General features: G+C 35.1%; 1 protein-coding gene across 1 annotated transcript in view; it reads left to right on the top strand.

Moving 5' to 3' along the window:
• Positions 1-4,149: 4,149 nt before the first annotated feature.
• GABRA1 (gamma-aminobutyric acid type A receptor subunit alpha1) overlaps positions 4,150-12,701 on the top strand; it is a 54,944-nt gene continuing 46,392 nt past the window's right edge. Inside the window, exons 1-3 of the mRNA XM_045551235.1 lie at positions 4,150-4,224; positions 6,393-6,481; positions 9,815-9,927. Of these exons, the coding sequence (XP_045407191.1) occupies positions 6,408-6,481; positions 9,815-9,927 (187 nt within the window). The 5' untranslated portion in view covers positions 4,150-4,224; positions 6,393-6,407. The remainder of the gene's footprint in view (positions 4,225-6,392; positions 6,482-9,814; positions 9,928-12,701) is intronic.

Here is a 12,701-nt window from a genome sequence, read left to right as displayed (position 1 = left end):
TTTCCAATTGAATTATTATTTCAATATCAGTTATAAAAGAAGGGGTATCCCTCTTGATATGCTAGTATAGTCAATTAAACAAGGTGGTCTGTATATACAGAGAAATTAGAAAAGTGGGACTAGTTTAATGAGTGTAATAAAATATTCCATATAAATATTCATTTATATATACATAAAAGCAGGTGAACTCAGGTTCAACTGCAACCTGTACATTTACTATTGTAGATTGGTAAGCATGTCTCAATGCATAACATTAAACTATACTTTCAGTATAAATATCTGAACCATGAAAATATATTTTAAAAGATCAATTTATTCTAGGTTTCAATTGAAGCTTATTTGATATTTTATCATTTTTACTTATTTCTTCTCCTTCACCCAAAATTATTTTGTAAATGATAAAAAAAAGCCACACTGAATAAATGAGAACACTCTTGCTATCTTTTTTTCTCATTTTGTTCACATTTAGTTGAGGAAAGTGAAAACATTTTTCTGTTGAATAGAATCAGCACCATTTCATCAATTAGGTCAGGGCTTCCTGCAATTTAAAATTGACAGGAAAAGCAAAATGTACCAGACAGCAGCGCTGGAGATAGAGCTATTAGGCCTCCCAGGTTCCCTGGTCCTAAGTTTGACCTCAAATCTCTTCTGCCAGGAACCAGTAACTATTAGAAGGGTCCTTGTCACTGGCCTAGTGAGACAGAAAAAAAGTAGCAGAAACTTCTGAAATACTAAAGCAAGCCTGACATTATGTTATAGTTTGATGCAGTAGAAGATCAAAAGAAAGAATCTTGTCATGAATAAATCATAAAAATATTCAAAGATAAGTTTTATGTGACTGATATAAAGATGGTCAAGCATGGATATAAAATGAATGAAAAAGATGTTAATATGGATTCATGACCTCATAGTAAGGATATAGAGCAATGCAGAAATGTGGTTAAGAGAATAAGCTTTGAAGTCAGAAGATTGGGGTTTGGATATTCACTAGCTATGTGATATTAGGCAAGCCTTATGATCCCTCTAATCCAAAATGTATTGAATTATTTGTAAAACAGGGATATTAAGACCTATCTCTCACAGAGACTTGTTTTAAGAATTAAATTGAGTTATTTATATAAATACGTGAGCACATTACTTGGCACCAAGTAAACACTTTAGGAATATTAAACACCTTGGTTATTATTGCTTCAAGAACTTACTGCAATTAAGTGCACACACACTTTGAAGTGATTTATTCTGGGTAAAAGAAAAACAAAAATATCAACAATTATTTAAAAGATTAAATGTAACAGGACAATGAAGTAAATTATTTCTTTGTCATTAATTTGTTATATTTTATTCACTGGTAATATGTTCATATGCTAATGATATCATCTCAAATGGGAATTAATAAACACTCACAATTTAGAGTATCAATTGCTGTTTGTGGAGTAGTAAAATTATCAATATTTTAAACACCTACAATTTATTTATAAAACTACAGATGTCCCAAAGAAGATTTTATATATACATATATATATAAAATCCAAGATGATAGCCAAAGAGATTTCATCTAGTAAAATCTACCTGTGAGTACTGTATTTTAAAGAGAATATCAGAGTAAAAGCATGTTCATTTCCATATACACACTATAGCTCCAAAATTACTTATAAACATTTATTTGTTTTTAAATGCATGAAAATGCTGTGCAATTGTGTCCTGTTGCATAGTCACGTAACATTTTTAGTCTGAAGCAAGGTGTTTTTGACATTGTTCTCACAGACTATTGTTCAAATGATAAAGTTTCAGTGTTCTGTTTGCATAAACTTAATCAGTAGAGTGATTTGATTGTGTGTCATTATATATAGGATATAAAGTTGTTCTCAATTTGTAGAGGAGGGTAAAAAGAGCTGCAAAAATTTAACCAGGAGAAGAAAAAAAAACAACTAAAAGATCATATTTTTATGACTATTGATTTTTCTTGAAACAGGATAAAACTGAGAAATTGCATTATATAGGAAGAAGCAAGAAACAAATTAACGAATGGATAAATAAAGAAGTAAAAATTGGGTAATGTCACATGGGGAAGCTATGATTTTCCTTTGACAGATATCTTGAAGACTACCTCGGAATTTTTTTGTGTGTCTGAACAGAGTAGACACCTAACTACTGCCCAGAAACAGGGATATTCTAAAATAATCTTCAAATCTCCCTTCCCAAAATTTAATCTCTAAAATAATTTCCCAGTGAAAAATTCACATCAAAACTCAGGTGGTAACCAAGCCCAACTCTGAATGTGGTCTTCAATTTGATATTCTTTATCATTTTAATCACCTAACGTAAGTTTTAATCAGGTAAGCTGAGTGCATTGAAGCACAAGGTCAAGGAACACTTGTAGAATCAAAACTCCAAATGTGGTATGGACTGACTATTTAGGTTCTTATTTTGCTTGATCAAGCTCCATCCCATCTGAAACATCCCCTCTGCTAGGAGTCTACTTGGGGAAATGGCCGTGACCTTATCAAAGCTCTGACCTTATCCACCAGAAACTTTACGTGGGGGAACTTCATCTTTCCAGCACCTCCTGCTGTGTCTGGGCGAAAGTGCTGAAGGGACAGCTCCCAGCGGTTTAGATCTTTCCAGTAAGCGCTCCCAGGAGGACAGCACCCAGCCCCTCTCTGCCACAGCCATTCACAAAATCCGACGAGGGAACCACAGTCACCCCCGATTCCTTGGAAATTTAGTTAGATTGGTGTTGAAACACACCCTCCTTCCCTAGCGTATAATTATTCTAGGGTGGAGAGCTACGAGGGAGGGTAATAGACGAGGGCAGAGGGGAAAAAGAGAAAAAAATAGAAGCGGATTTTTGTCCTGACTTCTAAAAATTCCTCCTCCCCTTCTCCCATTTTCCTAATCCGAGAATGATGGAGCTCGAGGCAAAGGAATAATTCCGGAAATGAAGATAAGACTCTCAAACCTAGAAAAATGATCAGGGCGATGTATTTCAACTTAAATATTCTTCGTCCAAGAACCCAACACAAGTCGGAGTTAAAGACACCTGTGTTTGCTCCATGATGACACACACAGACAAACAGTTGTCTCCAAAGATCAAAACCCGGCTCGGAAGGGTGTTCTTGCTGCCCTCTAAGCTACAGACCAAGGTGGGCTGCAAAGCGCTCCCAACCTGAGAAAGTGCGGAAGACTCTCTAAAGCCTGGAGCCAGTTCCCCGCCGGCCAGAACTCTTCCTGCCATCCCTTCGCCATTCGTGACTCTGCAAGACACAGGGACTTAGACATACGTGTGGGAGCGTGTGTGAGGGAGAGAGGCGAGACGGGAGTGCGCTCTCCACATGTGTAACCCTGCATCTCCCAGTTTCACAGCCTGCGTTCATTCAGATGCGTGCAGCCGTGCAGATCCGATCCAAGGTGGGATAGTTACACTGATCGGTTGTATTTTTAATGGGCACACCTTAAAATAGGGTGATCATAAATCGCAAGTGCGAAAAGATGCTAAGTGTCGTCCCTGTGTCTCTCCCGTTCTACTCTGCCCTCCCCCATTCCCACTCCGCTCCCCCACCCCCCCAAAAAAAGGGAAGCTTGCAGCAGATTGTAGAAGGATTTGAGCCTGCAGCTAGAGAGAAGTGGATTAGGACCAGAGCGGTGCAAGTTAAATTGTGCTGCATATAAAATATGGGCGGATTGGTCTCCAGATCCAGAGGCTGGTACCACCTTCCTTTCTAAAATAAAATCTCTCTGGCATGAAGTCACCGCCTATTTCACATCCGGTTTGCCCTGGGACGTATTACTACTGTCTTGGTAAAGAGAAATCTTTTGTTGTATAGCTGCAGATTGGATGTTGGGAAGCGGATTTGGGTGTGCAATCTTCGGCAGGGGAGCACGCAGGGTCCATGATGGCTCAGACCGAGTGAGCGGGCGCGGAGCGAGGACGCCCCTGCGCTCGGCGCGCCCCGACTCGCAGACTCGCGCCGGCTCCGGCTCTCCCCAATCTGCTCGCGCAGACTTTTCCCGGTCTTGAGCGATCCCGTGCCCAGAGGGGGCCGGAGGTAAGTGCGGCTTCGGACCGCGATACGCGGACATCTGAAAGTGGCTTTTCCTAGCTGGGGAGACAGGCATGCAAGAGTGGAACAGCCAGAGAGAAAAAGAGAGAGAGACAGCGAGGGGGAGAGAGCGAGCGAGCAAGCGAGAGAGAGCTTGCAGGACAAGAGCCTGATCCCATACCAGGTAGAAACAACGAATGTTTTTCTTTTAGGATGAAAACCGCAGCAGTATAGGGGCATTATTTTTTTTTTCTGCTCTCTCTTTTTCCCCCCTTTCTTAGGCATACTTGATTTTATTCCAAGGGGTGGGTGGTGACATGTTGTTTTGGTCTCTCTCTCTCTCTATCTTTTTTTTTTGCAAGGGGGAGCTAGGGTGAGTTGGGGAGGGGCATTGGGGGCCATCACCTAAAGTTAAGACGCTGAGACAGAAAACCTGTCTCCTAGTTCCATCCTAGGGAAGGCACTCAGTCGTGCTGGCTGCAAAATTGCCTCTTTTCTCCTTTCTAGTGGCCGTTGCTCAAATGCCCTCTGGTGTAGGGGTCTCTCCCATTCTGAACATGAAAAACTCAACTTCTTCTTTGAGATGAGTGGCATGGGATAGTGGCGTTTGGAGTGTGTGGCTGGGGGAGGGGGAAGGTTGAAGGTGGAAAGTCGTAAGGCAGTGGTTTAGCTTCTTTTAAACTATTATGTTTTTATTTGCAAGAAACTTTCTCACTCAACAACCCAAGTGCCATGATAGGTTTGTTTTTCTCTTCTTAAAATGTCAGAGGAGGGCAAAAAGCTATGGTGCTTTGCCTCAGGGTTTTGTTGTGTTTTGTTTACCCCTTCAGGAATTCCACCTCTTTATAAAGATCAACGAATATTAATAGGGCTGAGGGAAGTTGTTTTCTCCTCATAACAGATGTTAAAGATTAATCAAATGGTAAATTATAATGGTGCAATTTAGAAGCAATATTTTAACATGATAATATTTATCCAAGATTTCTTGCATATCCAACTCATCGGTGTCAAAACCAGTCACTAAATTAAGTAAAAGCTATGATGAGGCTCACAGTTTTTATCTCGATGATTTTACTCTAAACATATTATGTTTTATTGCTTACATGCCTGTTTGTAATGGTTTTTACTGATTTAAATGACTCCCGAGAATGTGGAAAGCATTTTGTAGATGGATTTGGAGGAATATCACATTAAACTATAGAGTGCTTAAGGAAAAAATAAGCTTTAAAAGAATTGCAATCCATTAATCACTGACCCTCCTAAGGAGTATAGATTCAGGGAAGTACTAACAAATATATTCCTCATATTATGACTGGAATTAATTATAGCACATTAAAGTAAAATGTTACCATATCTGCTCCTCAACCACGGAGTGCACTGAATTTCCAAAATCAGCTCCACACATAGACTATATAATTTTCAATTCTCTACGCTTTCTGTGCTCCATTCTTCCAGCACCCCACTACCAAGTCTAAATTCAACAATCAGATGGTGATTGATTGCACTTTACCTAAGAGGGAAAAAAGATCCCTTTATTCATGCAAAGCAAAGCACTCCAGCTTCCCATCTGTTTCAGATGGAACGTTTTCTAGCAGCAACCTGGCAGAATTTGAGAGGGCTTAAAAGATATGTGTAGGCATGTTTGTGTGCATTTATGTGGTATGGTTTATATGTGAGAGGGAGATCAGCACATGACTTGACTATAAAGTGTGTCCTTTAGCCTCACAGAAGCTTTAGGGAACATATTTAATAAGGCAATCACAGGCACAGAATACAAGCACGATTCTGGCATTCAACAGTGTGTTTCCAGTGTGTTTTTAAAAAGAGATAAAAACAATTGCTTCTAAAATAAAGGTACATCCAGAATTCAAAGATAAATTCAGTCAACAGAGCATGTTAACCTACCTCATCCCACCCCCAAACATGTTCTCCTTGTTAGAGACAGTAGTTATAATTTTTAATGCACAGTCAGTTGTGGGAACTCAAATCAGAAAGGTCAAAATGTTCAGATGATAAACAAGAAGAGAATAAATCAAACTATATAGTAAATATAAAACCTAGAGAAAAACAACTCACAGGTTTTATGTTGAGCAATATTGTCACCTGAAAGCATTTCAACTTATATTTTTTACAGGAGAAATTAAGACACTGATACATTTCTGAATGGAGAATTGGAAGGGAAAGTGGAGAATGGATGGTCCAGGTTCCCATTGCTTCCAATGAGGTGTCATATCCCAGTGAGGTCATTTCCTGACTTCAAAGCATTCATCTAAACTGCCTCAGTCAGCCCTAGTGGTTATAACCTGATGTTTCTTGCAAGAGGCATTGATCTCTACTTATTCTACTTTTCAGCTGCTCAAGCCCGCAATGAAGAGAAGTCCAGGTTTCTCTGACTGTCTTTGGGTCTGGACTCTCCTTCTGAGCACATTGACTGGAGGAAGGTGGGGACACTTTATTTTAAATCTGCATGAGAATTTCTGTAACTTTTCATTTATTCCATCAGGGGGAAGAAAATTGTCCTTGGATGAATTCATGACTCAGGGAATTCAAAAAAAACTTAACTGCAACAAAATTCCAGCTAAGAATAAAGAAGAGTAGTATGAAAAAATAATCATCTTATGTGCATGTTAGTTAGAATACACTTAACGAACCTTTGTTAAGAAACGTGTTAATTCGACATTTAAGCCTTAAATTGAACTTTTCACTGTTTAGTTGTGACTGAACAAAACATGCCGTTTCCTAATTCTTAGGAAAATGTTACCCCAATTAATGTTTGCATATTGTATGAGATGATTTTCCTACAAAAAGATTTCTAGTCAATTTTATTCATACGGTAACTTGTGAATATATAGAAGTAGAATGTTTAAAATAATATCTGTAACTTGAAAGTTTAAGTCTCTATAAATGCATGTGCATATTATGTTTTGAAACCATCATTTTAAACCAATAGGGGTAGAATATACTAGATAAATATTTAAGAAACTTCAGTAGGTAAAATCAAACTTCTCTAATTAAGCATAACTACTCTAAGACAAGTTATGAAAAAATTAATAATAAGCTTAACCATTATTTAAAATATCTCCTAATGATTCAATCAAGCATATAATCTACTTATGGTAATAACTATATAAATGACCGAATACTTTGGATTTTTCTTTATCTGCTTTTATATTTCTTGTGTAGCCTGTTCCTGTGGCCCATAAGAAAGCTTTATTATAAAAAAATGGATTTATTCAAAATGTAATGGAAATTGAACTCTTATGAGTTAAGGCAGAGAGATAGAGTAGTCTGGAAAGACATATGAATTTAGGGAGCTTTTTCAAAATTGAAAAGTCATCTGTTGTTATTGTTTGCTATTGTGTGGGGTAAACACTGACCACCAGGTGAACAGGACATGCATTATTGTCAGATAACCTTAATCTGAGAAGTTAAATGGGCTTTACTGCTTTTGAAAAATTATATGAAGTGTTACTATTGTAATGACCTGTAGATGGAGTTAGTGCACAGTGTTTTATTATATAGTGGTTCATATGGAATCAAAATCGGGTACTGTAGCTGACATTTCTCTTCAAAATATATATTCAGTTTAGGAAGCACTACTTTGGTATGAATGTTTAATGCCAAATAAATGGTCTTAATCTTTTTCTTAGGGTTCTTCTCTGGCAACTGCAATTTGACATAGTAAGTTAAAAGTAAAGATGAAGAAGAACCTGGTTAGAAAGTCACAGAAAAGAAAGATTTCCATTCCAATTGGGAGAGCAGAACTGGTCTTCTTGGAGAAGGGTCAGGGGTCTCTTTTGGCATTTTCATGACTATGCAAACAGTTGGTGAAAGCAATGTTTATAAGATAAAACTGGGAATAAAGCATCTTCTGAATTTTATTTAAGCTGTAAGAACACAGGGGTGCAGGTAAAGGTAATAAATACTCCGTATCGTAAGGATTGTAGTAACTATGTAATTATACTTTGTATGATTACCCTATCTCATCTTTTCTCCCCTTTTCACTTTATTGCTTTCTTCCTTAGAGTTCTTGATCAGGACCTCCTCACAACTTAGGGTGTGCTAGCATTTCTTTTCCATTTATCAAGATGACCTTCCAACATCCTTGAAAGATGCATGCATGGCAGTTGGTTTTGTGACAATGAGTTTTTATAAATAATTGCATTCAGAACACTATTTTTGCCTTAGTGCTGTCATCTGCCAATGAGACATACTGGAAGACACAGCTCGTTGAAAATTTGATTTAAAAAACCAGCAAGATGCTTAATTTTGCCAAAGGAGACTAAACCCTCAATCTGCATGGCATGGATGCTGAATTTAGGAGAATGAAAAATTGTTTCATAGAGGCACATTTCATATATTTAATATTATGGGTAGCTCTTAGCTATAATAACTTCATTAAATTAAAATTTTATCAGAAAAAATGGCTATTGCATTTTTCCAATACAAAATTAATTACCTGCAAAACAGTGTTTGTTTTTTACATGATATTTTGATTGTATTTCTTGCTGCTGCAAAATAAGTGAATTCTAGTTTCAAATGTTACTATTTTTCTTATATTTTTCAGTAATATAAACACACAAGCCAAAAGCATATTAAGTAGAAAGTATGAAAGTGATAGATTTGTGGCCATCTCTTAGTTTACACCCTATATTCATTTTATTTTACCCAAGGTCAGAGCTATTATTTAAATGTATCAGTAAATATGATCTATCCTAAGATATAAAACATTTCTCTTAAAGGATTTTGGAAGTGTCATGCTAATCATTAAATAAAATATGATTGAAGGAGCATAGATAGCAATGCCATTGATGTAAAAAATGCATAATTTTTGAACTGCAGTCACTATGTGATTGAAATGCAAATGCTAATAACAGTAAGGGATACAAGCTACATCATCAACGAGTAACATTTAAATAGAAACAATTATTCCAATATAGAAGAAAGGAAATAAAATTTTAGACTAAAAGTTGGAGAAAGCTAGGTTCTAGGTTGAGCTTGCTCACAAACGATTGTGTCTTCTTAAACGAAACACTAAAACTATACTACAGTTTAGTAAATCATAAATTAAGAATATTGAACTTGAACTTTTCCAAGGTCTTTTTTATGTCTAAGATCAGAAATGACAAAAATTCAATTAATTAGATGTTTGAATAGACAAATTTTTAAAATTGGCTCATAAATCTTAAGGGGAATTGACATTTGCACACTTAATGTAAAAAATATAATTATCCTAAGAAATGTTTTATCTTGCTTCTCATCTAAATATTTTAAAAGAGCATCAAAAAAACCAAAACGCAGATCTATATGAAGTGGAAGAAGCAAGGGATATTTGGTAGGTGAAAACTTAAGGTTTTGCCACATGTTAAATTAAAAACAAAACTATCAATTATTTTGGTAACTTTTTAATTTGGAAAGAAGTTTCTCACATCTTTTGTGTAGCATGTATTAACATTTTTGTTTGCTCAGAGAAGACATGCATTTCAACATAATATACATGTTGAGAATTCAAAAAGTAAGGAGATAGAACTCATTTTCTGTGATTTTCCTTTTATATTTAGAAATATTAGAATAAAGAACTTATCATCAATGAGGACAAATATGAGAAAATGGCAAGAGTTAAAATATGCCTTTTTTTACTTTACCAAAAATAATTTTCAAATGAAGATTTAATAGAAAGGAAGATAGAAAAATCTGGAAAAGGTTTTATTTGGAAAGAAGTTTTAGTAGAAATGTATAATTTAACCATCGCTTCTCTTTCTGCTTTGCTTCAGCTATGGACAGCCCTCATTGCAAGATGAACTTAAAGACAATACCACTGTCTTCACCAGGATTTTGGACAGACTGCTAGATGGTTACGACAATCGCCTAAGACCAGGTTTGGGAGGTGGGTTGCATTATTGTATTTTTGTTTTAGAGGATAATATTAAATCTTTACTATTACAACATTGCTTTCCCTCTAAAGAGTCTAGTAATAAGAATGGAAGCATGTAGTTTAATGATGAATTCTATTTTTAATAGGTCACTCTATGTCAATTTACTATGGTAGTTTCACGTACATACCCAAATGTAGTAAAAGGCAGACAGGAGATTCTCATGCTGGTATGAAGAAGTTGTTACATTTATTTGACAAGCAAAATGTTTTCTGTGCAATGATTTGATTATACAGGGAAAAATGGGGATAATATTCTCCCTTCCAGCACAAAGACTGCATCTGCCTCACCTGGTACTGCTATGACTGCATTGAATTACAACAAGATATCTCTAATTCTATTGCGTTAAACATTTATTTTGGAAAATTACATATCAATCCACTATTTTGTGTTAGATTACCATCACCTCTAGGATAATGGGTGAATTAGAGAGACAATAGTGGCTTTTTTTTTAACCAGACATTTAAACTTATATACTAATTTTTGGTAATAAAATTTTATTTCTTTGGTATATTTATTACTTGGTTATACTGATGAATTTCTGCTTAGGAAGATAGCACTTAATAACACAATACGTATAACAGTAAGAATAAATAGTTCTAGAAATTGAACACTATTTGAAGAACCTTTGAATAAGATAATCAAACTATCTTATTTGGTTAAACAAAGACTAATGAAGGCAAATCAAAATATTGATCTTAGAGTAAAATAAGTGAAGCAAGGAAATAAATTATCGTTCAAAGTCACACAGGAAATCAAGGTTAGAATATATGACTCCCAGCTATAGCTGATACTGTACCTTTTCCAAAGCATTTATAGAAAGCATTTAATAGCAATATTTAAATAGTAATTAAATGGCAATATTAACAATGCCACCTTTTCTTTGTTTAGACATCATAGATAAGCAAAGAATAAAACCGATTTTGCAACACAATGGTAGCATGGATTTAGAGTCACTTAAAAATATTTTGCATAGTGTAATCACATGGATGTGCATCATGGGTCTATTTTGAGGCTGTGAAAGGTCGTTAGTATCTCAGAGGTTTAAGGGGAACTGCCTTGTCAAAGACACAACTCAAATATATGTCAAAGATTTCACCAGGTGTTTTTTCTAATCAATTTCAAATACTCCTTTCAGGACATACTATACGAATTTCTTCAGGTTTAGGCTCCACCTAGTTTACATTTTTGTTTTTAGAAAGAAATCTTTAAGTCAAAATAAGGTAGTCACAAAATGGAGAGCATAATTGTGTACATGATGTAAAATGTCTGTGTACATTTAAACACCTGGACTGGCTTCCAAAATTATTCTTGATTTAAAAAAAATTGTAATAAATTATAAAGACTAGCTAGAGGAGGAATGTATAGAAAGAAGAAATAGGCTAGTGATATAACTTTTAAAAAGCAAGACTTTTGATAGTACTGATCTCAATGTGTCTGATTCCTTTACTGAATGAATCTATTTCCTGCTCTGTGATTACATTCCCTATAAAATCAGCAGAATTTCATAACATATCCAAACATTCTCTTTCCCCTGGTTTAGGAAATATTGGTTAATATGAGTATCCCTGGAAACATCTGTGCATAGTTTTCAATTTATGAAAGAATTTTTTGTATACAAACACATACCTTCTTTAAGGGTCAGCTGTGTGGTTGTATTTCATTTGGAGTACAAGTAACAACCCATGACTGCTTGTTTTCATTTAACTGTATATAATAACTCTTTAATAAATGTATATATCAAACCTATAATCAAGTATGGTTCAAGCAAGAATCATTTTGCCTAATCATCAGATGCAAACCTAGACCATGGAGAGCTATGGACCTTGAGAATGTATGAATTAGATTAAAAGTAGTGAGAAAAGCCAATTTTCAATACTTGAGATACTGGTAGATTTGCTTACAGAGGTACATTAATTCATACTATAACTTTTTTATTTTTGTAGAATCTACTTTATTATCTGTTTAATCCCAGAAAATAACAAATATAGACCTGCATTTAAAGAGCAGAAATAGTAGTTAGCCAAATATAGACAAGGTATCTTCTGTTTAATAGAAATGAATACAATGTGCTATAGTGGTAAAGAATTCCAGGACCTGAGTAAATTAAAAGAGTGAATGTACTTTAGATTTTACTGAAGACGATTTTCTGATTCCTGGTAACACTGATTTTGAGAATATGATAGACATCAAAACAAAAATGTAGCTCAAATATTTTCTCTTTTTATTTTAAATATCCTACTGGAATGTAGTACAATTAAATGTGATAGACTTGAGATTTATGAAAAAGCTTTAATACTGACTAAAGCATTTTTTTAATAATTTTTGGAGCACATTTTTTAATCTTTAAGGGATAGAATGGTATGTGCTTATCACTTATATCTACAGAATCATCAACATTTTAAGTACATTTTCAGAATGTCTCTATCATTAAAGAACTATAGTTTAAAATACTAAATACAGTTTTAAGAGCTTTTAAAGACATAATCAGCTATAGAATTAGAGAAACATATTAACACCATGATTGCTAGCTGCTATAAATTGAAATTATCTTTTTTTTTGTCAATTCGAAGTATTGAATTTCATTCCTTTACCATAAATTTCTGGTAATTTAAGTATGACATGCATTTCAGTAGATCCCCATTGCAAAATGGACCCTCCCCTTTCATTTTTTTACATGAGCCATTTGTTTTTAGATGAAAACACTGTGTAAAGGAAATACTTAAAC

Source organism: Lemur catta, chromosome 5 (genome assembly GCF_020740605.2).
Source record: "Lemur catta isolate mLemCat1 chromosome 5, mLemCat1.pri, whole genome shotgun sequence".
Taxonomy (NCBI): Eukaryota; Metazoa; Chordata; class Mammalia; order Primates; family Lemuridae; genus Lemur; species Lemur catta.
This window is presented reverse-complemented; position numbering and strand designations above follow the sequence as displayed.